The 24,872-nt window shown below is 44.1% G+C and overlaps 2 protein-coding genes across 4 annotated transcripts; one reads left to right on the top strand and one right to left on the bottom strand.

The window, feature by feature from the left end:
* Positions 1-513: 513 nt before the first annotated feature.
* Positions 514-18,424, bottom strand: TTC38 (tetratricopeptide repeat domain 38). Of its 3 annotated transcripts, none has more exons than XM_074538983.1 (14): positions 18,095-18,424; positions 14,533-14,610; positions 13,999-14,080; positions 13,484-13,655; positions 12,366-12,539; positions 11,495-11,570; positions 9,711-9,830; positions 7,530-7,589; positions 6,461-6,499; positions 5,626-5,707; positions 4,676-4,841; positions 2,590-2,749; positions 2,242-2,315; positions 514-1,785 (listed from the first exon to the last, which is right to left on the bottom strand). In XM_074538983.1, exons 1-14 carry the CDS (start codon positions 18,116-18,118, stop codon positions 1,692-1,694), a joined length of 1,401 nt encoding a protein of 466 aa, XP_074395084.1. In that variant the 5' UTR covers positions 18,119-18,424; the 3' UTR covers positions 514-1,691. The 3 variants fall into 3 exon arrangements, with proteins under 3 accessions (XP_074395084.1, XP_074395085.1, XP_074395086.1); XM_074538984.1 differs by lacking the exon at positions 18,095-18,424 and adding an exon at positions 17,983-18,045; XM_074538985.1 differs by lacking the exon at positions 18,095-18,424 and adding an exon at positions 17,927-17,965.
* Positions 18,425-18,447: 23 nt separating this feature from the next.
* Positions 18,448-24,850, top strand: PKDREJ (polycystin family receptor for egg jelly). Its single transcript, XM_026790827.2, has one exon. The coding sequence runs from the start codon at positions 18,448-18,450 to the stop codon at positions 24,592-24,594; it is 6,147 nt and encodes a 2,048-aa protein (XP_026646628.2). The 3' UTR covers positions 24,595-24,850.
* Positions 24,851-24,872: the final 22 nt, after the last annotated feature.

Genomic DNA, 24,872 nt, shown 5'->3' with positions numbered 1-24,872 from the left:
AAGACTCTAAATCAGGCACCTGGAGAAAGCGCCATGGCTGGGTGGGGAGGGTGCCAGTGAGATGCTGACAGCTTAGGATCAGTCCAGAGCACCACACACAGAGTAGGGACAGAGCAGTACAGGAATGCAGAGCTGTTCATGGTCCAACCCACCCTGCAGCAGGGATGGACGCAGCTCTCTGGTGCGCAAGGCTTTGGCTTTTCCATCAGAGGGCGGGACTGGGGATGAGAGCTGCAGTCTGGGTAACTGAGCTGAAGGGGGAGGAAAGGTGGAAAATGCATACTCTGAATGCAGGAGGATGAGAAAGAAACAATGGTTCACCCACCTTGTGGCACCTCAGCCTCCTCCTAATGCTTGGGCTGTGACCTGTGCGAGCACAGATACTGCTGCTCTCCACTGCTGCGTGCTTCTGGCCACTGTGATGGAAACAAAGTGGGTGCACACTGCTACACATCTATGAAATTAGGCTGAAGAACACATTTAAAAGCTTCACACATGCAAAGAAGTCATGTACTTGCTTGCTTAACAAAGATCATCTTTGACTTTATTAAAGCAAAGCAGACAAAATTCTCAATCATGTTCTATTGAAAGTAGAGCTGTCATTGATTACATTGATCGCACTCTGCATAGCCAGCCAGAGCTTTCTCAGGCTTTTGTTCCTTTTAAAATTTGTTACATTCCTCTAGTAAAAAGTTAGCTGTCTAAAGTCATTGTCTGAAGTGCACTTATTAAAAATAATAGTTAAAATCCACTGTAAGGTGTCCCAAGTGAGTCATCCCCAGCATGGCTGAGCAGACAAGCTGTCTGCTGAAGAACAGCACGCTCATCAACCTGAACACCTGAAGGCAAGGAATGCAATCCCTTACATGGTTTTATTATTCTTCCTTTAAAAATAAGCTATTTCTGCATCAGGGGAGGATTGGGTAAAGCAAAATATCAGCAAAGCACTTCCACCTCTTGTTCCACAATGCAGGAACTCCAGGGGCAGGGCAGGGCCAGCTATGGAAGTGCTTCTTAGGTCAAAAGGAAACTGTAGGACAAGGCTGCTGTGGGACATGGGGAAGAGCCTGAGCAGGACAGGAAGGAGGGGCAGCCTGTGAGGCCAGGAGAGCTGGGAGAAAAATTTAACATTTTATGAGACAAGAGTTTAAAAATGTACACCTGGAAAGAGATCCTGAATGCAGACAGATCTGTGACTCCTGCCTGAATGGGCTGGAAGCTCAGTATGGAATTCAGTTCATGCCTGTACTGGTTCTGGCCCTGTATCTTCCTATTAGCTTTATTTCAAAGCTCCCTTTGAACTACCTGAGCAGTTTAAATTCACATGTAGGCCAAGTTAACAAACTGGGCCAAAGAAGGACTGAAACCCAGGCACTGTTACTGCACTGTGTATAATCAGAGTCAGAGGGAATGTTCAGGAAAACATACCAGAGCAGCAGTGCCTTTGGGATGCTCCAGAAAGCTTTGTCAGCAAGTTTTGCTTGCATTATCAGCAAGTTTTCTTCTTTCCTTGTGGAATCATCTAAGGCACAACCTCCAGAAATGCAACAGCTGTCTTTTTTTAAGGAAATAATTCTCAAATCTTTAAAGCTTGAGTACCTCCCTGAATTCCTTCACAGCACCCCTGCACTCCCTGCTCCCGGGCTTTGTGGGAAGCTCCTGGCTCTTGCAGCTGAAGCTGGAGGAAAGCCCTATGCCATGGAATGCACAGCTGCTGCCTTCCTGATCAGTCGCTCCGTCATTGGGGACTTGGGTCTCAGCAGGTCACGTTCGTGCAGGAGGCACCTGGCAAAGGAGAGGCAGCAGGGTGAGCAGTGGGTGATAAATGTGTGTTCTGCCAGCCAGGCTGTGCTCTGTGCTGAGGGGCAAGCACACGTGGCAGAGCACACCTCTGACCCCAGCAAGGCAGATGTCAGCAGTGGCACTGACTGCAGTTGCAGTTCACACAAGGTCAACAGGCTATAGTTGAAGACAGAACCATATGAAAATCCAGAATCATTGAAAATCAACTACCCTTGAACATACACAGATCATCCATCCAGGCTGAAAGAGTGACTTTTGGAACTGGAAGCTATTGTACTTTTTATCCTGGTTAAATGTTGCTACATTTAACACAAAATTTTAGCCTGAAATTTATTGGTTTGAATACATTCATGACTTCTTACTTTTAGAGTATATTCATTACTCCTTACTTTCAGCAACAGTGTTACTTCTACAAGTATTTATCAGGGGAATACTCACCTTGCAAGGTTTCGTTTGGCCTCTGATTTAGAATTTAAAGCAGCATGAATCAATAACAGGCTGAAAACATCTCTCTGGAAAAAAAGTCAGCAAAATACAAACTAGTAAGTAATTTATTATATATGGCTGGCTACAATGTTTTGGTTACCAAACTATTAAATTCACAGGAAGGAAACAAATCAACATTAAAAATAAATAGCTAACTCTGCTAGTAAGTGTTTGCAAACAGGATTCAGTCACAAGCAGAGTTCAGCTTTTCAGTGTTTGACTGAATGAGGTAAATGCTTCATGGTGGCTGCTGAGAGGGGACTGAGTCACATCAAAAAGTCTTCTGTGGATCTCCTTTACCTGAGCATCACTGCCTCCCACTTGGACCAGTTCGTAACGGATTGGGTAGAGCAGATCTACAGCTTTGTCACAATTCCCATTTTCAAACTCCACAAAAGCCTGGCACAGTGGCAGCCCCAAATGAGGAGCCAGGGAAAGCTGGTGGTCTTCATGAGGTGCTCTGTAGAATGAAAAAGTGGTTAACTTCCACAAGCCAAAGCATAAACAGCCATATTTCAATGCCAGTCTGCCCCTGCCTGCAGACAGGTTTTTATTGTTTTGTTACTGTACAAAGCCTGATGTTTTAGGTACTTGACTTAGGTCATATCTTTTGGTGTGGTTATGCTACTTTCACCTTTCTGTTACTCATCCAGCAATCAGTTTTTATCCTCCTGAATACACCCACAAAAGGCACAAGCCCAACCCTCCTAGCTCTGCAATAAACAGTTTGGGCTAGGCAGTAAGAAAAGTGCAGTTTCTCTTGTGCTGACCCCACCAGAGCATCCTACTGCAAGTCCTTTGTCTGGCCACATGTGGCCACCAGTCCTTGCACAGAGCTCCCAGCATGACCTTGCAAGCCAGCTCCTTCTCACATCAGGGTTACAAAACTTCCTTTACTTTCACTGGGCCAGCCTTCATTTTCCAGGAGGCAACACTGCCCTATGTGCTGATCATTCCTTAAACAAACTGTGGCATCCTACAAAGATAAAAGTGCACAACAGATGTTCATTTGAGGCAGCTTGAGACAGCCAGTGATGAAAATGATGGAACAACTCCTCGTTTCCATGTTTTGTCCAGCATTTCCACGGAAAGGAACCTGCGACACCAACCACCAGAGAGCGCCATGGGACACCCGACAAATTCCCAGCGACTTTCCAAGGCTAAGGCCAGGCAAAAATCCCGGTGCAATGCCAGATGTTTGTGCCCAGGGTGTAACACTGCTTTCTTAACACATACAAAACGCCTCTGGGCTATCATTTATATATTACATATTTGTGACAGATGTAAATTAATCCAATCATTCATACCGTCCCTACAGCCTGCTTTCTCAAATAATGAAATGAAGCTTTATAATTTTTCAAATTGCAGCTAAAAATGTACACATGTATTATTAAGGCTGAAAGTAGGTGAAAGAAAGCACTGGGCAAAAGAATAAATAGCTTATATGAATATATATTCATTAAAGCCTTTGGTGGATAGTTTTCTATACTTTATATATCCTGACATACTTATATAAATAATAGAATAAATTACAAAAGATATTTGCTGTTTTCTGCTTTAGTTAAATGAGACATATTTAGGCTTGCTTTGAAAATTATTTGTTTTTATAAGTATTCTTAAAAGTTATAGTATTCCTCAAAACTACAAATAGTCAGGAACAAATAGGGACAATTTCAGGTTCTCCTTCCTTCCTTCTTTTTAAAGGCAAAGGAAGCAACAGATGTTTAAACAGAGGAAAAAAGGGTCTAGTAGGGGGAAGAAATTGCATTTAAAGCATCTATTTATCAACCCCTTAAAAAGATAAACAAGGCAATTCACAGTCATTTAATACCTAAGGGAACACAAAACCTTCATTGTTTGGATGCAGTACTTGAATATGAAACTTTTTCAAATAACTTAATTTGAAAGTGAAATATTCTAGATTATTACTTTAGTAGTACTTGAAACCTAATATTCTGCAGATGGACTTAACAACACATCAAAGAGTAGCCATTAGAATATTACTACCAACTAATGTTCTCTTATTAACCTTTTAAATTAGAGCAGAAAAGACCCACCACAGCCAGCTGACACATCTTGTAGAACGTTCTTATTCATACACTTTACTCCTTGTCTGTAACACAGCTTAGTGTGACCCCACTAAAAGGAAACAGACAGCAACTGCTCAGGTGCTGTCCATGACCTCAAACACAAAAGATTTCTGCTCAACAACATAAGGAATCCCTCTAGACATTCACTCAATAAATAGATAATAATTTGGATCTCCTAACTGAAGACATGCTAAGGCAGGGAGGAGCATGTTGGAGCTTCAGCAAGCCAGAGACATCACAGCCCTGAAGTTCAGAGGGCTTTTCACTGAGCCCAGTGCAGGAATTCCATTGCTTACCTGGCCAGTTCCTGCAGAGTTGTTAAAAGCTCCTCAGTAGTTTTGTGGTCTTTGGCTCCAAGGAAAGACATCAAGTAGTGCACATCATTGAACAGAAGAATGTGATCCTTGGTGTGCTTCTTTGTAACCCCAAGCAGATCATTCCACCTGTCCCCAAGCTTTACACCTAAGAGTAAAACATACTTCTCTCAATAACATTGCCACATGAGAAGGTACAACTCTGCAATTCCTGTCAGCCACTCAGCATAAAATGCATTCCCACTGAACTCAACATTTCCTGCTGTAGCAGAATGTATGCAGCAATAATGCTCAGCTGCAGCCTGCCCTATGTGGGCAAAGAGTTTCTCGACTGTCAGGAGTTTAAGGGCATTATTTTAGTCTGCATTGTGTGAGCTTCTGGCTTTATTATGAGATTGCTTATGCTGTTCACCATGAGCCATCTGTAGGAATCACAAGGCAGAGTGAGAAGAAGGATTCAATAAAAACCCCAATACATCATTAGTGTTTTAGCAGAGCAGTGTGCAATACTGGCTGCCCATCATGTCCCTGCCATGAACCCCAGTGTATAAACACTGACTGAAAAAGGGGAAATGCCACTGAGTGAGGGGAGTACAAAAGCCAGAGGCTGATAGGCCCATAATAACTATTTCAATCAGGATCAAAAGGGAAAAAAAAGGATCTAATTGGAAATTTACCTCCAGAAAGTGCTATGGGTTTTTAGAGGCTTATGCACTGGAGCTGTTATGCCACACTGGCATGGAAAATTGAAACTTTTGGGAAGAATAAAGCTTATGGACATTAGGAACTTCACATTGATGTTTTTCTCAAGTTTCTTCTGAAACACTGATCGAACTTGCTGTGTAATTTTACTGAAGTACTTCCCCAAAATGAATGGCAGGGGAAGAGAAAAGGAAAAAGAGATAAAAAAGAATGGCCAGAGGATATCCTACCTTCCAGATGAAGCCTGTACAGCATTGAACAGTTATCAACTATATCCAGGATGCTTCCACTTGCCAGGCACACAGGAGCAATCTGTAATCACAAGTACTCATAGGCTGACCAAGTGATGCATTAGTGGAATCATCCTCAGATTATCAAACTTATTTTCACAGTACTAAATTAATTTTATCCTTCTATTAATTCAAGATTACTTGTTTTGTAATAGTCCTAATTCCATTTTTCTTCAATAAAGGAATTTGCAATGACAGAAACTTACATGGTTTACATGTGTTGTTTTTCTCAGTAAATATGGAGAGTCACCACAGTATGTTATTTTTCCAAAATTCTGCCACAAATATTACTTCACTGGATCAATGTTAGCAGATAGAAATCTGCCCAGCAGCTTTCCTAATGCTTGCAGTATTTTTACAATCCTTACAAAGATGTGCTATGTTATCTAAATTGATACTGCTGATTTACAAAGGTTGTTTTGAAATCCAGTTGACTTTGTACCTAACATGCAAAACCAGTTCTTTGTAGAGGTGACTGGACTAATTTACCTTTGAAAGGTGTGAATAAGAAACGTGGACAGAATGGAAATCAGTACCACTGTAGCTCTTCCAAGCACTCAAACTATGTACCACTCAATCCTTGGGGCATTTTCCCCAGAAGTGCTGAGAAGCTGTTTCCCTAAGAGATTGTGGTAACAGATGTGAACAATATTTATACACAGATCATGCACTGGGATAGGTTTCAATGTCACACAGGAAGCAGGAAGAAAGCACAGATCAGCATCACATCACCATCTTGCATGATCTCAGTAAAGATAAAAAGGCCCCTACTCACATGCTTGTCATAAATTGTCAAAGCAGCTTCATATTCCCCCTGGAAAAGCAAAGGAGGACTGTGGGTTAATGAGCAGACACAGCAACCAGACACAAACACATGAACCGACACCAGAACAGCTCCTCAGCACTGCCTCATCAAAACAAACCAAGCCAAAGAAACCTTGAGGTATTCAAAGCACAAAAACCTGGATTTAATAGGCAAAATGATCAGTATGTTGAGGTTCCATCTAAGAAGAAGTACCAATACTGGCACAAGCTGAGCAAGAAGGAGAAACATGGAGGTATTGCCTCTCATTCTAATGTTCCTTCCACAGATGTTTGCAAAAATCAGTGCATCCCATGGTGCATGTAAAGAGATGGGAAAAAAATCAGTTTTAAGTAGCCTTCAAAAAGTTATGTAGATAGGAAGTGACAAAATAAATAAACTGTTGGACTCCTGTTGAGAATTATGTTCCTCCTGTGTTACTCTTCCTTCTGGCCAAAGGATGCTGCCTTCTCAGGGATGCCACATTTATCCCCCTCTTAAACTGAACCCACAAGTGCTAAGCATTAAATCCAAGGAAATTCTGACAGGCTGGGTAAAATTTCAACCATTTCTAAAGGCTTTCAATAGTAAGAATTAGTAACAATAATTAAATTGGCAACCCAATTTAGTTCATGGCCTCTTTTTTTATAGTCAGCAAATTTTTGAGCCAGAAAATGAGTGCTGAATTTGCTTAGAATTTTGTTAATTTTTGTCTCAAAATTAGAGATCTGTGTTCATCTTGCTATCAAATAACTGTGCTAACTGTAATTAGTGAGACTACTGGATCTTCAAACATGCAATAATCTCACAGCAATATTTCAACATTCATAGAAAGATCCTGAAAGTGCTGACCAATGCAATTAAAATTCTCAAAATAACAGTAATAAAGAACTATGCCACTTTGTAAATATAGAATTGTGCTATTTTATAAAAACATCCCTTCAAATAGCTGACCCCCCCAAGTAAATGTTAGTTCTGCCTTTTAAAGAGCTTTAGATGACTTATCCAGACCATAAAGCACATTTATGAAAATATCTCATACCTTTTCAATGTAGTATAAAGCCCAGTGCCAGTAATTATGGCAAGCAAGCATATCACTGCTCTGGAGAGAGAAAAAAATTATTTACAAAATAACTCCCCTTTCCAAGTTATCTAGTCAGATTTCTGTTTCCTCCTTCGGGAAGGCTGAGTACTTCAGGAGACACAAAAGACACAAGAAATTTAAATCAGCTGCCAGGACACTTTCTCATTTGGTACACTTGTAGCCATTCAGGGCAACATCTCAAACCTAAGGTTCCCCCCACATAATTTTTCAGATAAGAGTTTCACTTGGATGCCTCAGAACTCACCTTTCTTCAGCACCCTTTTAAAAAAGAAATTTCATCCACATCTCTAAGAAGAGTAAGATTTGTCTCATCTAAAATTTAGGCATCTTGTCTGAAATAACCTGGCCAGACAGAGGAGAGAGGAGGATATGGAGGCTTTATTCATCTCAGTCATCTAGAACCTACCTCAGACAAGGAGGAATCACTTTTTAAACAAGTTTTACTACAGGCTACAGAAGCTGCAAGAGGTGCCAAACACACTGGCAGCTCATCAGGTGAGATGAATTTTTGCTGCACTGCCCCAATTTCACACTGTCCTTTCCAGATGCCACCAAAACTTCAAATCCCCTTCCCCAGCCTGCAGCTCAAGGCAATTGCAGCTCATTTTTGTGAATGCATTAAAAACAGACAAATGTAATTTCATAATCCTTCAGTGAAAATTAAAATACCAGAAAGGTTCAGCCCTCTCCTCCCACTCTCTCTTGGTTCTGTAGTTAAATTTAATGGTCTCACAAGTGGAAAAATCATCTTTATTGTCATACTGACAACTGTAACAACCACTTTCAGGAAGCACAAAGGTAAAGGTTCCCAATAAATGTCAGGACTTCTAAGATACACATTCTGGTAATCTTTGCTTGTTTAATATTAAATCATAAACCAAACCCAAGCAACAGAGGCAGGTATGTGCTTGGCATAAACACTGATAATATCAAGCTGAATATCATACTGCCATTCCAAATGTCATACAAACAAGATCATGGAATTACCTGAATAAATAAAGCAAAACCTTTTCCCTGCTGCTAAATTTGAGTTCTAAAAAAGATTCAACTGCTACAGACAAGTGGGCTTGCACTTGATTCTGGATAAAAGAGTAAGACTCTTTTGGTTATTTAGATAAAAGAGTAAGAATCATAGAGACATGCAATTATTTGAAGAACCAAGAGTTAAAAAAAAATTATCCAAAAATCACTGATTGGGCTTTTTAAGGTATCACCCAAACTGTCAATCACTGTTTCATTAAAACTTCTTTTAACATATTAAAAGAAAAAATGATTTCTGGTGTGATCTTCAAGCACGAGTTTTCTGTCTGCATTTCCAAGCCCAGTATCTGAATGCTTGACTTAAAAAATAAAACAAGCACAAACCCAGGCTTTCTAGTCCCACTGTCCAGTCCTGCTCTTGGTGTGAGGTGGGACAGTCAGCTCAGATGCCTCTAAAATAGACTCTTGTAGGTTCCAGCAAAGGCAAACCTCACAGCTCTCAGCTCTCAATATAACAGACTTAATCACTGGGTAAATGCTATCAAACACAAAATAAAACCTAATTTACAGCAAAGGACCACATAACAGACTAATTAACCTGTTCAATTCTCTGAAAGATGGTATTAAACATGTTGGATATATAAAGGTAACTGACACACTAGAAAGTAATTAGTACATTAGAAAATATATAAGAGCATAATTTCTCTTTTCTTTGTTCTTAAAATCCCCTCCCCATCCAGAAGCAAACAAGTATTTTAGTGTTTTGAAACAGCTGATTTGACTGTGTCATTTTTCATCTCATCTGATGTCCCATGAGGAGATTTAGCCAGGTCCTTCAAATGACTGTCTGTGCTTACTTCAGCCTAAGTAAAAGGCTTATGAAAGAATCAGTGGTCCCTTTGGCTTTATAACCACAAACAGATCACAAATAGGGACAGTCACATCCCTCATGACATGCCACTTCCTCCTGCCTCTTGCTTAAAAGCTGCATGGGGAGTAGCAGCACCTCAAAGGAGGATTTATATGCAAACTCTGCCTTGATGGTAACAGGGCTGCAGGCCTGACTCAAGAACTTGGCTGCAGGAATTAAAGAAAAACTAAAAATAACTTCCTCAGAGATGCCACAAAAACATTTACCTTCCAGTTCTTTTCTGTTTCCTTCATGAATTTTAAGCCTTTCTCCACCTCAGCTTTCATTTCATTGACATGAGCTATGGTATGGACAGACCATGCATCTGTCTGATTTATAGCCAAAGCCTGTGAGAGAAAAACAGGAAAACACAATGAGCCTTACAAACTTGCAAATACAGACATTTATCACTGCTTATCTAGAAACAAGAGACTCCTTTTAACTTGCTGCATGTTAAGTACATCCTTGTACCACCCCAACTAACCACAGCCCACAAGTCTGATTCGGACAGAAAAGGAGGAGAATGTTTCTTGGCTGACTTCACTTCTCAGCATTTGCTGCAGGGAGATGAACACCTGCTAAACACTTTAAAACACAGGCTGTGATGATGACTGTGAAATGACATCTATTTCACAGACATGCATCAATGAAAGAACTGCAGGCATAATATATTCCATGATATAGTGCCTTGCAGATAACTATTTCTTTTCCAAAAATGGCCAATTCCTCTTCCTTGGCCCAAAACTCCCACTAGGCTTTTTGCATGTTGCAAAGTTTATCATGAACCTAGTAAAGGTCAAATTTTAGGGTTTAGTCTCTGTTTTCACTTTCAGCAATTCAATGTACCAGAAGTTTTGCCAAGAACACCCATCAGAGATTAATTGTGTCTGAGACTCCTGGAGGACAGGGATAACTCTGAGGACTGGAGAAAGTGTAATTACTATCTTCATAGAAAGGAAACAGGCTGCCTGATCCTGATCCCCAGGAACATTGTTACAGTTAATTGTTCAACAACCCAGGAACAAGCATCTGGGAAAACAAAAGGGAGCAGGAAGCCAAACAGGAGTGATTATGTCAAAACAATCCAACATTCCTTAATAGGAGCAAACAGGCAATTATACATGTGGGAAGCAGCAGGTGGCTGATATGGGGATTTTATAGGGGTGTTCTGACCCCATGTGACAGGGCATGCTCATAAGCAATGAGGGGAATGCAGTCCATGAAACTGCCTTGGAGGGGCATGTTGGAATCCCTAAAGGTAGAGAGTTTTTAGGAAATGGTTAAAAAGCATACAGGCCTTTGTCTGGAGTTTGTTAGCATCTGCAAATACATCAGAAAAGGTTCCCAAACAAGCAGAAAAGTTTCCCAAGCAGTAAAGCATTCGTGACAAATAACAATAGGCCTCTGTAGAATTGGCTTTAGGATGGCAACAAGTTTATTTAATGTATATCTTTAGAAGGTTACCATGAATAAAGCTCTATTCTTTGTCTTTTATGAAATAGTCTTTGTTTTAACTACCATTATATATGTTTTATAAGATTGGATAGAAGGCTTGTCAATATGTCTTGTTTTTGTGTGATTGGCTGAAATCTAGACTGAGATGATTTCATGTCCTTCCGTATTACCCCACCTTCTGGGACATTGCCCTGTAGACCAGCGAGCTGTTAACATCTATCTCCATTGTAACAATGTTCTGAGACTGATGTGCCAACAATAAAAAAAAGGCTCTTCCCTGGTCTGGTTTTGTCCAGTGTTGTCCATATTTGGACTTTTTGCCGCGGCAAGTGGGCTCCTCTCTTAAGACGTGGGTTCCTGGCACACTTGGACCTCTAGTTACCCTTTTACCCCAATAGGGCAGAGATGTGAGAAGAGTCATCGACAAGTCTCACAAAGGTCTGTGAGCATTTCCATGTGAGCTGTGTCTCTTTGCTGCTTTGACCACCAGCTGGCAGGAACCAACACCCTGTGTGAGAATCCTCAAGCCTTTCAGCACCAACAGCAGGCAGTTTACCTCATGGGCAACCTTCTCAGCACGGTCATAAAGGTTTGTTTCCACCAGTCCAAAGGAGTAGTAGCCCTTCACATAGCTAACAGAAGGGGAAAAAAGAACACATCATCCATTTATAACAAGGTTTAGTCCAGGACTGAAAAAACACACTAGAAAGAGCATTTAACTCAAAAAAGTCCTTGCAGAGCAATTTACAACAAGGTTCAAGCTCACAGGATACAGAACTACCAAGCTAATTCTCAGGGGAAATGAGTGACCCTGAGACACCAGTATGGCAAACAGTGACAAGAAGCACATCAGAATGGACATTTCCATCTCTGGATGAGATGGAATCACCAGCTGCAGAACCAGCTGCTGATCTCCATAACAGCTGCAAGATGCAGAATAAAAAGGCTAGAAGACAGACACTGCTGTCACCAAAGCTATCTGAGCATCTCCAAGGTAATCTACATTTTCCCCAGTGCCCACAAAACACCAGGAGGGTACTTTTACATGAAGTGGCCCTTTAAAACTGGTTGTAAATCATCCTATTAAGCCATAAAAATAAAGAAAAATTAGGGATGTTATGTGTACCTTATTGATTTAATGGATCAAGATGAATAGTATTTTTTTGGAAAAAATGAAGAAATTTTACCACTGTTCTGGGTAAGGACATGATTTTATCCTATGTATTACACACCATGTGTTATATTTGACACTCACTTAGGAAAAATCCCTCACCAACAGTGTCAAGAGGGATACTCAATACATGTTCTGTCTGTCTTGTCTGCATGTCTTGTTTCCAAAAGATCCTGAACTTGTAAATCTGAACTTAAAAACTACATAGTCCTTGCACACCAGGTAAAGAGGAATTTCCAAGTGAAGCATGACTCACCTGCTCAGAGGAACATCAGGAGTCCAGAAAGGATAAACACGGGCAACAGAATCTCTCATCTGGCGTTGGTACCCCAGGTAGAAATAAGTGTCATGGGAAAACTTGAGGGCCAGCAGGTCAGTGGGGTGGCTCTGCAGAATCTGCTCCCATAGCTCACAAGCTTTTGGAAGTTGGCTAGAAATAAAAAAATTATTTCCATCACCAAAGAAGGCACAGACGCCTGCCCCTACTGTTAGTCCTGAACTCAAACTATACTGAAAAATAGAAAATTCAGCACCAAATGATTTATTGTCTTCCTTGAAGGAATTCTTTAGTCTTTTCTAAGATAATAATAGGATTATCTTCATTTGGCACCTTCTGAGAAATCTTATGAAAGAAATCGTGTTGGGTTACACCAAACCACTGTAACACACAAGGAAAATGAAACAAGCTTAAATCATAAATCTAAAACTTTTCCTCCAGGGCTGAATAGTTCCTGGAGGGACCACCATAATTAATGGAACTTTGTATGTAAAAAGATACCTTCCCTCTCCTTTGTGGGAATCAAACCCAGTGGCAGGGCCTCAGTAGCTTACTCATTTCCTCTGCTGAGATGTGAGGCAAACCCATGCTTGCCCAATTGTTTGGCAAACAAATAATGAAGGTGAATCATTAGCCCATATGTTCTGCAGTTCATACAGATTTATCATATGGAATGAAGCAGTGTGCCTCTACAGCACACAGCGTGACACTCTTATCTCCCTGTTTTACAAGGAAATAGGTTTTGACAGGGAGACAAGAGAGAGAAGCCTGTAATTTTCTGTCTGTGCATCTGAGTCTGGACCCTGATGTAGCCAAATACTTCATTTCCTAATTCTACACTAATGGATCTGTTGCACATTTTAAACTTGGAGTGCTCAATGCTAGGAAGTGGTGGCAATAGAGCACAGTGCTGCTCCCCAGCTAGACATGGCACTTGGGGTGGAGAGAGAAATTCAGGGACAATCTGTGACATCTCACCCTGATCCTTTGCTAGATGTCAGCTACCATGACACACCAGCACTGCCTGCCTTCAGTTCTGCCTGCAGCAGACACAGAAACTGTTCCCAGTCCCCTGAGCAGGGTGGCACAGGACTCACCCCCTGGCAAACACGTCCAGCGCTGACACATGGAGCCTCTCCCTCTCTGTCAGCGGCTGTGCCTTGGAAAGTGCCACCATGGCTGTGACGGCGCTGCCCAGCTCCCTGTCGAGCCTCACACTCCTTCCAGTGCCAATCAGCTCTAAGCCATTGGCAAGGACGTGTCCCATGGCTGCAGGAAACAGCACAGCACCAGCTGAGCCCACAGCACAGCCTTCAGCTCCACAAACACCAGAGGAGCTGAGCACTTTCGATAAAACCGACTTGTGGACACAGGGGTCCAGGAAGCCTCCCAAGCCTAAAGTTCTCAGAAGGTTTTCATGACAGCCACTCAAATATTGGGTGAAATGAAAAGAAAAAAAACATCACATAAAAGCATTCTGCCTGCTCTACAGTTTGAGGAAGTTTTACAAAATTCCATAAATTATCACCTTGCCCTTGCATCAACCAAGTCAGTTAAATACCAAGACAACAACCCAGCACTTTCCATGCTCAGAATCAAAGGTTATACTCACTAAAGTTTGGATCTGCTGCTTTTAGCTTGGAGAGACATCCTTCAATACCTCCAAGGCTCTCATTATTGGTCCAAGTTGCATACTGTAAGAGAGACAGAGCAAGACAGGGTGGAGAAATCCTCTATGGTAAGGAGGATTTTTTCTTTTTGTTCTCACCGACACTCAAAATTTAAAAGCAGGGCAAATGACTAAAAGACAAATGTTGCATTTGGGAAGGTTTAATGTAGTATAAAAACAGAAAAACTGGGGTTTAATTTAATTCAGTCACCAGCAGAACCAATTACCCTGGAGTTCTGCAGGGTTTTGGGCTGATGTGTTGGTATCAAGTGGAATGAGCTCACTGGCTGAGGTTTCACCATGGCTGCAGCACCTGGTGCAGCCCTCTGCTAAAAGGGTTTCCTGCAGCTAGCTAAAGGCTGAACTCCTGTGCTGGCCTCATTTTGAGGCTCTCCCAGCTGATAAGGAATTTAAATATCAGCTGCAGTAAAGAGTGTTCCATGCAGGAATCCCTTCAAATCCCATTTTTAGTCATACCTGTGTCAGCACAGCATCAAAGAGCTTACAGGCTTCATTGCTGCTCGTGGACAGGACAAGTCCAGCATCCTGCCAGGCCTGCACAACAAACAAACACAAACGTGCTCCTGTTACACCCTCATCTTCCTGACACTGCCAGATGTTCACATTGATGCTGTTCTGGTATTTTCATCAGCTGTGCACTTCTAAAAAGAAAAGCTGGAAGTACAGTGTGAGGCAGAAACAAACCTTTTGTTCAGCTGCAGTTACATTAACACTCAATTAGTTGGAGCTAAAGAAGCCAACAATTCCCAAGTGTACCAGAAAATCTCCATGGGTTGCCCAGCCCATAATGACAGCACCATTCTGAACTCATTAGAGCTGCTGGTGAGTTCCTCTGCTACAGGCACAGCTTGTGTGAAGCAGAGACATGGTAAAATAAAACCCTGTTCTCCTATAATCTATGAATCTGTAATCTTCTTCAAACAATAATGTTCCTCAGAATCAACTTGCAGACCAAACAGCCTGGCAGAGCAAATCCACTCAGTCTCTGGAGTTAACCAACTGAAAATTTGTATCACATTCATACACAAGCCTAGCAACAACAGGAACATGGGAAATGGATAAAGCTAAAAAGAAAAACAGAATTGGGCTGCCAGTTTCTAGCAAGATAACATGACTGAGGCACAACAACTCCTGGCTGGCTGCTGGCAAGTGAGCAGAGTTCATTTGAGAAGCTGCCCCAATCACTCCAGCATTACTTTAATGCAGTACACAGAATATGGAGGATAGACAACTATTATAAAAACAGACCTGGGCCAAGCTAATTCAGACTTCTAACGGAGCTTAGTCCTTCCTGATGCTGCAAGAATTCAGCTCTTCTCATTTTACACTTTAAAGCATTTCCTAGCTATAATAATCTGTCAAAATTTTTAAGTAACCAGGCAAAGACAACTTTGTTAATATATCCTAAAGCTTTCCCACTGTGATTGGATTAAAGGCTCACATTCCAACAGCTAAAGCAATTGAGTCTTCAAATTACATGCCTGAAAGACTAGACCTGAATCTAAAATTACATATTTTCTTTACAATTCATACTATATCCATGACACTGAAACAGGCTGGAATAAACTTCCTAACACAATTTGAAGCACTAGGAAGCAAGCATTTGTTATCTCTTTGTTCTGTGGGTGTGGTGAGACTTTGCAACAAGGTCTTTCTTTATCCATCATAATCATACATATTTATTAATACATGCTTCTTATCTAATACACAGAACTGATTCCTAGAATGAATTTTCATGCATCTGCCTCCTATTGGAAGTTCTTTTCTGGCCCTGGAGAGTCATAAAAAGGGGTCTCTGGTGGTTGTATTCACTGAATGCTTCGATATTAAAGGTGACCTTTCCTTGAACTTTTTCTTTGGACATGTGCTGCTCTTTCTGTGTTACATAAGTTGCCAAAAAAACACTGCAGTCCTTCTTATCTGTTTCTCTGTTTCTCCACTGGTTCCAGCCATGTTTATAATCCTGTGTGCATACCTTTAAACCTTTGTCTTTATATATATTTATTTATTTATAAATATATCTTTATATGTTTATATATACCTATATAAACCTTTACCTTTTATATATATATATATATATATCCCGTTATCTCTTTTTGCCAGTTAATCCTTAAGGTCTATTCAGGAACCTCCAAGGAGCTGAAAATTTTTATTCTCTATGTCATTTGTCATCCAGAAAACGAATAAAGAGAAAAGCCAAGCAGGTAGCAAGGTTAGGCCTGCTGCTTACTGGCTGTCTTCCATGGTGCCCTGCAAAGTAGGCCAGGAGCCACCCTCAGCATCAGTCATCAAAACCAAGCTGTGTTTGGAGCAGGACTCTGCATCACTGCCTGTTTCACTGTTTTACTCAACAGCCTGAGGTGCTTGCCAAGCAGAAAATTATGTCCCATTCTGAGGGGACTTGATGCAGATTCACAAAAATGGAGAAGTGTGTGAGCACCAAAACAAACCAGCTGAACAAGGGTTAGTGGAAAATGTGTCTGCCTCTATCTCTAAGGACAGTGCTGGTCTAGCTGAGCTATGTGCTATTTCCAGCCCCTCTGGAAAGCCTCTGTCCTGCTATGGCTGCAGCCCACCTGACTCACTCCTCACTGGAAAACTCCCACTCTGGCAACAGAAGAATGGCAGCAAGACTGTTGTCACACCAGGGATGCCACTGCTCTGTGCCACTACCAGCACATCAGGACAATGGGCTACAGGGCAGAACCACCCCACAGCAGCTTCTGGCTCCCAAGAGATGTAAAAGATGTGCTCCAAGCCTTATCTGTCATTGCCAACTGAGAGCTAAAGAATTACTGGGACCACAGAAAAGGCAGCACCCCTTGTCCCCTAGGACATACATAAGGGGTCCTGCCCAGACTACTCGGGACACTCAGGTTCTGGGGCTTCTCTCTAGTGAGGTTTCAGACTGTTACTGAAGAAATCCAGGAGGGAGTGTGAGTGGGCAAAACTCAGCCTCAAGAGTCTGTAAGGCTCATCAGTTCCCCTTCCCACAGAGGCTGCCTTTGGGTTCTGTTATACTGATCTCCCACAGCCCTCTCTCTAACTCCGAGAGTCATGGCCTTTGCTCTCCTCACTGCTTCTTGGTGAGACCAAAGCCTTGCCCTTTCCCCTGCTCTAAGATTAGAGTTCAGTCATGAGATCTGGTGACTGTTTATTTGTATTTTCTCCTCTGCTAGAATCTTAGCTGGCTCTGAGAATTGTGCTCTCCGTGGGCTGCAGCCGGCACCTACTGAACTCCTTGCGTGACAGATCCCCAAAGCTCTGTCAGTCACGCACCTGTCTCACGCAATCTTCGAGACTTTGTTTTAACCTGCCCCTGCCCTAATTAACCAAAACACAACCATAAAAGGAGTTTATCAGAAAGAGAGCATTCAAATTACTTAATCAGTAAGCAGCTCCCGCAGGTTGCACCCTTTGACCCGTGGCTGATTTAGAGTTAATCGAAGGCCTGACCCGCTTCTGAGGCCCACGGAGGGGACAGGTGGGTGCCGTGGGAACAAGACCCAGAAATGCTCACACATGCCTCTGCTTCCCCGGTAGAAGAGACGGGTGAAGGGGAAGTCCTTTTCCAGATCCCAACAGCAGCTTCCCTCCTCCGAAACACACCCGAGTGTACGAGGCTGAGCTCCAGCCTCAGCTCCCCGCCCGCCACAGCCCAAAGCCCGCCGGCAGCCTCCGGGACCCCACGGAGGCCCCGCCGCCCGTGGGCGCAGGGCACGGGCAGGACCGAGCCGCGCTGGCTCGGCGCCTCAGCGGTGCTTTCCCCCGCAGCCCCCAGCGCTGCCCTCACCCCGCAGCCCCTCAGCGCAGCCATGGTCCCCCCGCAGCCCCCCAGCCGTGCCCTCACCTTGCAGTCCCTCACCGCAGCCATGGTCCCCCCGCAGTCCCCAGCCCTGCGCTCACCTTGCAGTCCCTCAGCGCAGCCATGGTCTCCCCGCAGTCCCCAGCCCTGCCCTCACCTTGCAGCCCCTCAGCGCAGCCATGGTCCCCCCGCAGTCCCCAGCCCTGCCCTCACCTTGCAGTCTCTCAGCGCAGCCATGGTCCCTGGGCAATCTCGCCGCTCCGACGCGGCGGGGGCGGGGCCGCCAGCGGCGCGAGCGGCTGGCGGTGCGTGCCGGGTGCGCGCGGAGCCCCCGCGCCGTCGCTGAGGGACGCAGGGCCGCAGCTCGGTGCCGATTATTGACCCCTAAATCTTTGTTCCTTCTTCCGGCCCGGCCCGGTCCCCGTGTCCGAGGTTAAATAGCGTTCTCATCAGCTGCCCTGCGGAGGAGGCTGTGGTGCCCTCGGGCTGCTGTCCCAGCCGTTGGGCCACCCCAACGAGCGGCCCCGGCAGGCCACGCGTCCTCCGCCCCGTCCCCTCCGGCCGCGATGGCCGCGCTCCTCCTCCTCCTCCTCCTCATGCAGCTGCTCGCCTGCTGCCGCCGGGGCTCGGTGGCGTCCCCTGTCCGTCTCCAGCCGTCACCCCTACGGGTCAGCTGCCTGGGCCCTCACGGCCAAGTCTTCCAGCGGCAGGACAACCAGCACAGGGTGTCGTGCCTGTGGAACAGCACCGTAATCCTGCATTACCAGCCCGCCCCAGGAGCAGGGCTGGAGGTAGAGGAGGAGGAAGAGGGCCAGCCGCCATCCCCACCTTGCTGCCTCTGGTACCTGAACGCGGCCTTTCTGAGGAACATCTCACGCTGGTCAGGCCGGGTGGTACTGCAGACAGAAGCTCCCTCGCCCGGGGCCTCCAGCCTTGTTACAGTGCAGTGCTGGTCTGCCTCCTGCGCTGCGCCCGAGTGCTTTCACCGCAACGTGAGCGTCGAGATCGCGGAGCAGGATATGCGGCTGTTCGTGCTTTGGCCGCAGACACGCGTTATCCAAGCGTGGCAGCCCGTGGAGCTGGGCTGGTGTGCACGCCTCAAGAACGCTGCCTGGCAGTACCGCTTCAGCAGCCAGGGTGGTGTCCCCTCGAGCCTTCTCCTTCCCAGCAGTGAGCACCAGGACACAACATCACCTGCTGTCTATCCAACAGCTGAGTTGGAACAGACCTGTGCCACCTACTACAGCTACCGCTTGACTGTGCGCTACAGGCACCCCGGGATCCACGTTGCTGTGGTCAGTATTGAGCAGATGCCCCACATAAGCTTCAACCTCTCTCTCAAGGTGGAGCCTGACTTGGTGCATGTCCTCAGTGTCAGCTCCAAGCTCCTCAGTGTTCCTCAGCAGCCCCTTAGCTTGTCCTGGTGGCTTCAGCCCCTTAGCCTGAGTACACTTGCCTACAGACTGGTGGACACACAGGCTGTAGGAGGGTGGCTGTGCTCCTACAGTTCATTTACACTGCCAAGCAACTTCTGTGCCATTTCTACACCTCAGAGCCTGGATGAGATGGTGGTGGCCAGCGTTTACTTCCATGTTGATGGAAAGAGGTTTGAGGAATTGATGGGGGAACTGCACCTGCTCAATGGTACCCTGAGCTTAACTGCTGGCAAAGAAACTCCCATACATGTCAACCTTTGTCCAGGGAAGATCAACAGCAGCACTTACGTTTTCAGGTACAACCAGGGAACATTTTACACGTCTAAAGACAACAACAGCACTTTTTCCACAGATCGTCCTAACACATACACTGTGTTCTACCAATACAAGGAGCTCTCCTACTTACTCACCATAGAGTTTCTGGCCTTACAGTGGTACAAGTTCAAAATGTATCTTTATATGAATCAGAAGAGGGCTTTGATTAGGTCACTGGCAGAAAGAGACCTTGACGTCCACGTTTTCAGCGGTGCCCGTCCTTCTGTTCTGCAGAACTTTAGTTATTTAGTGTGGTTTATCCCTACCCAACATCCGATGCTACAGTGTGAGTGGACCTTCTATCTGCAGCTTTTTGGCACAAAAAAAGACCATATTGTCCAGAGTAGCACGTACACATACAATGACCACGTAAAAAATGCCACACGTTTTGTCCGTCGCTCTGCTTTACCCTTTGATGCAGAGAAATACACGGGGTTTGTGGCAAAAGTGAACTGCACCAGCAGCGCACCTATACCGGCTCTTTTAAGTGTCAGGGTCAACAACCGTACTGCAAAAACCATAGAAGCACCAGTGGTTTGTGCGCAAAAAAATTGTAGGATAGTCAGGTGTTGGATTCAGAGACCTACTCCCAATTCCAATATCTTGTACAAGAAAAGGGCATTAGAATTTTTCCTCTTTGTCAGGTTGGACGTAGAATGCAACACTGGCATATCTATCAAGCCTCAATGGCAAGTCTATCCTGCTACGGACACAAAATCTGACCCGGACTGGTCAAACCCAGTAGACACTTCTAGCATGTTTGGGGTGAGAATGATACATTTAACTGTTGCCGCTAATAGTTTGGATTATGGCTTGTATCTGTTTTATTTCACTGCTGAGGTAATCCTAATTAAGACCTCAACAGTCCTCAAGGCCCATGATATGGTTTATGTTCAGGTTGAGAGAGCTGATCTAGTGGCAAATATCTCAGGAGGCTCGGTCCGCACAGTGAAATTTTCTGACAGATGGACTCTTGATGGTTCTGGATCCTCTGATCCAGATGCAGCGCAAGGACCAATGATATTTACTTGGTACTGCACTAAAGACTTTGAAGACTATAAAACCATGAGATTCAAATGGAAAAACAGATGCCATCCATTGCAGAAGGATTTGAGATGGGTAACATCCTCAGGTCCCATTCAAACAATACCACCAGAATACCTCCCAGGAAGCACCTTATACTACTTTCGCCTGGTGATTAAAAAGGGCAGAAGGACGGCTTATGCTGATCAAGTTATAGAAATAGATCCTGGCCCTCCACTCATTCTGGATATTAAATGCATTGAAAACTGTGGTGCCAGTTTAATTCCAACAGAGAGATTTGCCCTATCTGGAAAATGCTCAAACTGTAAACCGAGCAACAAGCCACTATATTACTGGACCCTTTTTTCAGACACCTCTAAAGAAATTGATTTTGATTGGGCTTCTAAAACATCAACGGGGAGGTTTGGGGCTTACCTGTCTATACATGCTCTGACTTTCATGAAGCCTGAATATCCAACCTACGTACTTCACTTAAGCGTAACTACCTGGGATGGTAGGTCTGCATCCTTCAGAAAAGCCTTTGCAGTAAACACTCCACCTAAGGCTGGCAGGTGTAACATCAGACCCCGCTACGGGTTTGCCTTTCAGACAAAATTTGTTGTTAAGTGTAGAGGATTTTCTGACAGCCATTTACCTCTGACATATAAAGTGATAGTAGCTTCCAATGTACCCCAAACCACCACAGTAAGTTCTGTGGTGGAAAACACATTTGGCACAATTCTGTACTTTGGTTCTGAGCCTAAAACTCCTCCATCTTTTCTCCCACTTGGAATGCCCTCTCGTTGGTACCGTGTGATACTTCATGTTCAAGTCCATGATGCATTCAGGGCTTTTACCCAGGTGAGTTTACGTGCCTATGTGAGGAAGCCACACAATACTCAACCCCTTGTACGTGAGTTTCATGACCTGCTGGATTCAGCAAGCCATTTAAGCGTGTCCACATCTGCTCAGCAGCTCAGCGATCGTCTTAGAGGTGGTTATTTGATTTATCTTGCGGCCTCACTCTTAAACTACGTTAAAACCACACCAATTGTCCAGCTCCCCCAGGCTCACCTTCGGGAAACTGTGGTTAAAGCAGCCTTGAATATTTCAGTAAATAGCATCATGGAAATCAACCAAGTAGTGGCTATTATTTCTGAAATCACAGAGTCAATTGAGAAAATGAATGTTAGGTCACAAGACCTTGCCATTGGGAAACTGACAGAAGTAACGGGAATTCTGAAGAGACAGAGGAGTCAGATCAATTGGTCTGAGGGAGCAGAAATTCAGACCAGTGGAATACTAAGATGCTTGGCCAATGTCCTAAGAGCTGATCTTCTGCATCTCAAGAATGTCAGTGCAAATGGAATTCAACATGTTTTCTCCATCATGGAAGGTGTAACAGAGGTAGTTTTCTGGGGAAAAGTCCCTCAAGACATAGAAACTGTAATAGAAACAGGACACTGGAATATCACTGTGAAGAAAAATGAAGCCTGGAACATTACAAACTGTTTGCCTGAAACAGACACCTGCCACAATTGTTTTTATCCAATAATAAGAAAAGGAAACGTTTCAGGAGTGGCGCCAGACACTGTGTTTTCCACTGCTGTTTTTGAATTTGATGAGAGCCCCTTCCCATGGTTAGTTTACACATCAGATATTATATCAATGGTCATGGGGTTTAAAATGGCAGAGACTAAGACTGATGGGGATCTAATTCCATTCATGCCTGAAAGAGCAGACATTTTTCTTGCCAGGAAAGGTGGAGTTGCAACTTTTAATTTACTAATGGGACCCGATAAAACACAAACTTACACAACTGGAGGATTTCTTTTTGAGATCAATGAAACTGCCACGAGCATGTACTTCCAGATCAAGACAAAATTAAAAGTTACTTTCAAGGTGCTGATATTTACAGGTACCAATCTTACTGGCGCTCAGCCCGTGGCCTCATTTATTGCTTTTCACAACAGGAAAACAATTGCAAGTGAAAATGAGACACTCATTGATGACTGCAGCGTTAAAGGTCCCTACATAGTCTGTCTCCCAAAGTCCCTGCTGGAAAACATAGTGCAGAATAGTGGTGAAGGCGCTGAGACCATCACTGTTATCTTGGAGACACACTATATCTTAAGGTACCCAAACCAGAAAATGGTGAGCATATACATTTTTAATGACCAGTGCCTGTTTCTGAATGGGATTGAAAGTGAGTGGAGCCAAGAGACATGCGTGATTGGTCCCCTGACCAACTGGGAGCAGGTGCACTGTATCTGTGTCTCCACGCGGTACCGGAGGAGTGTGCCAGCCCTTGTGGCACCCAGCATCAGGTTCCTGGCAGCCAAAGTAATAGTTCTTCCCAACACAATAGATCTGGGGAGAAACCTGATAGCAGACATACCTAAAAACCCACTGACCCTCATAACGCTGCTCTGTATTTTTGTCATCTTCTTGCTTTTGTGCTGCTGGGCTATAAGAAAAGACAGGGCTGAGAGGCAGATCAAGTACATTATCGTTCTGCCAGACAATGAGGCCTCTGATGATGGGAGCTTTTTGGTCACTCTGTACACAGGCAGTCGCTGTAATGCTGGGACCAAAGCAGAGGTTTTCCTGCAGCTCATCGGCCAGCACGGCAGGAGTAAATTCCGTTGTTTGTGGCACCGGCCTTCTCCAGCTTTCCAACGGGGAAACATTGATTGCTTTCTGATAACTACTAAAAAAAAATTGGGAGATATTAGTTCCTTCAAGATCAGGCTCAATAACGATGGCAAATCTTCAACCTGGTTCTTAAGCAGAGCTGAAGTTGAGGACATGTCCACCAGGAAGGTCTGGTTCTTTCTGTGCAGAAAATGGCTTTCCCTTGACAAGAACCATCCCTCACGAGCCTTGAAATTTTCTGTCACAGACCCCCAGACACCTCTACCCAAAGCTGACTATTTCCTTATTCATTTTAACAGAAGACTGACAGAGTACCATCTGTGGATCTCAGTTTTTGCTCCTGTTAACGCTGGGGCTTTCACCAGGTTCCAAAGGTTGTGTACATTTTTAGCAGTGCTGTTATTCACCATGCTTGTTAACATTATGTTCTTTAATGCTGAAAAGGATGACGAAGCTCCAATATACCTGAGGTATGCGAGATCAATAGCAGTAGGAATTGAATGTGCTTTGCTTACCCTCCCTGTGGAAATGTTAATAATTGTCTTATTTAAGTATTCCCAGAAGGATCCTCCTCCTGTTGTGACTAAGATGTACCCAAAGGTAGATTCTAGGTACTGGAATAATTGCATAATATCGGAAAAAGATGCAAATGTAATTGACACACAGGAGGAGATGACACCTGAGAGTTCCCCTGAGATGGATAATAAGTCCCAGAAGCCAGGTTCCAATATCCCAGAAGGGAGCATCTTGTCCAAAGTAAGGAGACTAAGCACGACCATCAGGCAGCTCCGCAAGATCCCGGAGAGTGAGCCCTTGCTGTGTTGGTGGTGTGTCCCTGTGGCCTGGGCCCTGGTTCTGACCATAACCGTGCTCTCATCCTTCTTCATCGTGCTCTACGGCTTGTCCTATGGCTACCAGACTTCCCGGGAGTGGCTCATAGCGTCTGGAACCTCCTTTCTTCAGAACGTGTTTTTCAATTCAATTCTGAAAACCTTGTTTTTCACAGCTGTAAGCACAATTCGCCCAAGATACTGTGAAGATATCAGATGGGTAACTCGGGAAAAGCATGTGGAGTTTAACTCACCTGAAGAAACTCAGAGCACAGGTCGTCGAAAAAACTCGGAAGATACCGGACAGGTAACTCAGGAAAACCCTGAGGAAACTAACTCAGCTGAAGAAACTCAGAGCACAGTTCATCCAAGATACTCTGAAGAAACCACAATGGAAACTCAGGAAAAGCCTGTAGAGATTAACACAGCTGAAGAAACTGAGAAAGATACCTGAAACTTGCTGATGTCAGAGGCACCAAGCAATATCAGCATTTGGAAGCTGATGAACGAAAAGTTGCTGAGAAGGGCAAAAGTTAAAATAAATGCACTTATTTTCATGAAAGTTTTCATCCATCACCTTGCCTTTTTATCACTGCTATTGAATTTCCCACTGCATATTCCACTGAGAATGCCAACAGTTTCCACTACAGCCAGTCCCTGAATCGAAGCTGCTTTCAAAATACTTCTCCCACCCAAGTTCTGTGGCTAAGCATGACCTCGCTTCTCTTGCAC

This window comes from Zonotrichia albicollis, chromosome 4 (assembly GCF_047830755.1).
Source record: "Zonotrichia albicollis isolate bZonAlb1 chromosome 4, bZonAlb1.hap1, whole genome shotgun sequence".
Lineage (NCBI taxonomy): Eukaryota > Metazoa > Chordata > Aves > Passeriformes > Passerellidae > Zonotrichia > Zonotrichia albicollis.
This window is presented reverse-complemented; position numbering and strand designations above follow the sequence as displayed.

Bases quoted from the DNA above. Each gene is read 5' to 3' on its own strand.
- TTC38 (XM_074538983.1), bottom strand. From the start codon at position 18,118: ATGGCTGCGCTGAGAGACTGCAAG. The intron at 14,611-18,094 runs GTGAGGGCAGGG...TTTGTTGTGCAG, and splicing joins CTGCGCTGAGAGACTGCAAG to GCCTGGCAGGATGCTGGACT. The intron at 2,750-4,675 runs GTAAGCAATGGA...TTCATTCTACAG, and splicing joins ACTCTGCAGGAACTGGCCAG to AGCACCTCATGAAGACCACC.
- PKDREJ (XM_026790827.2), top strand. From the start codon at position 18,448: ATGGCCGCGCTCCTCCTCCTCCTCCTCCTCATGCAGCTGCTCGCCTGC.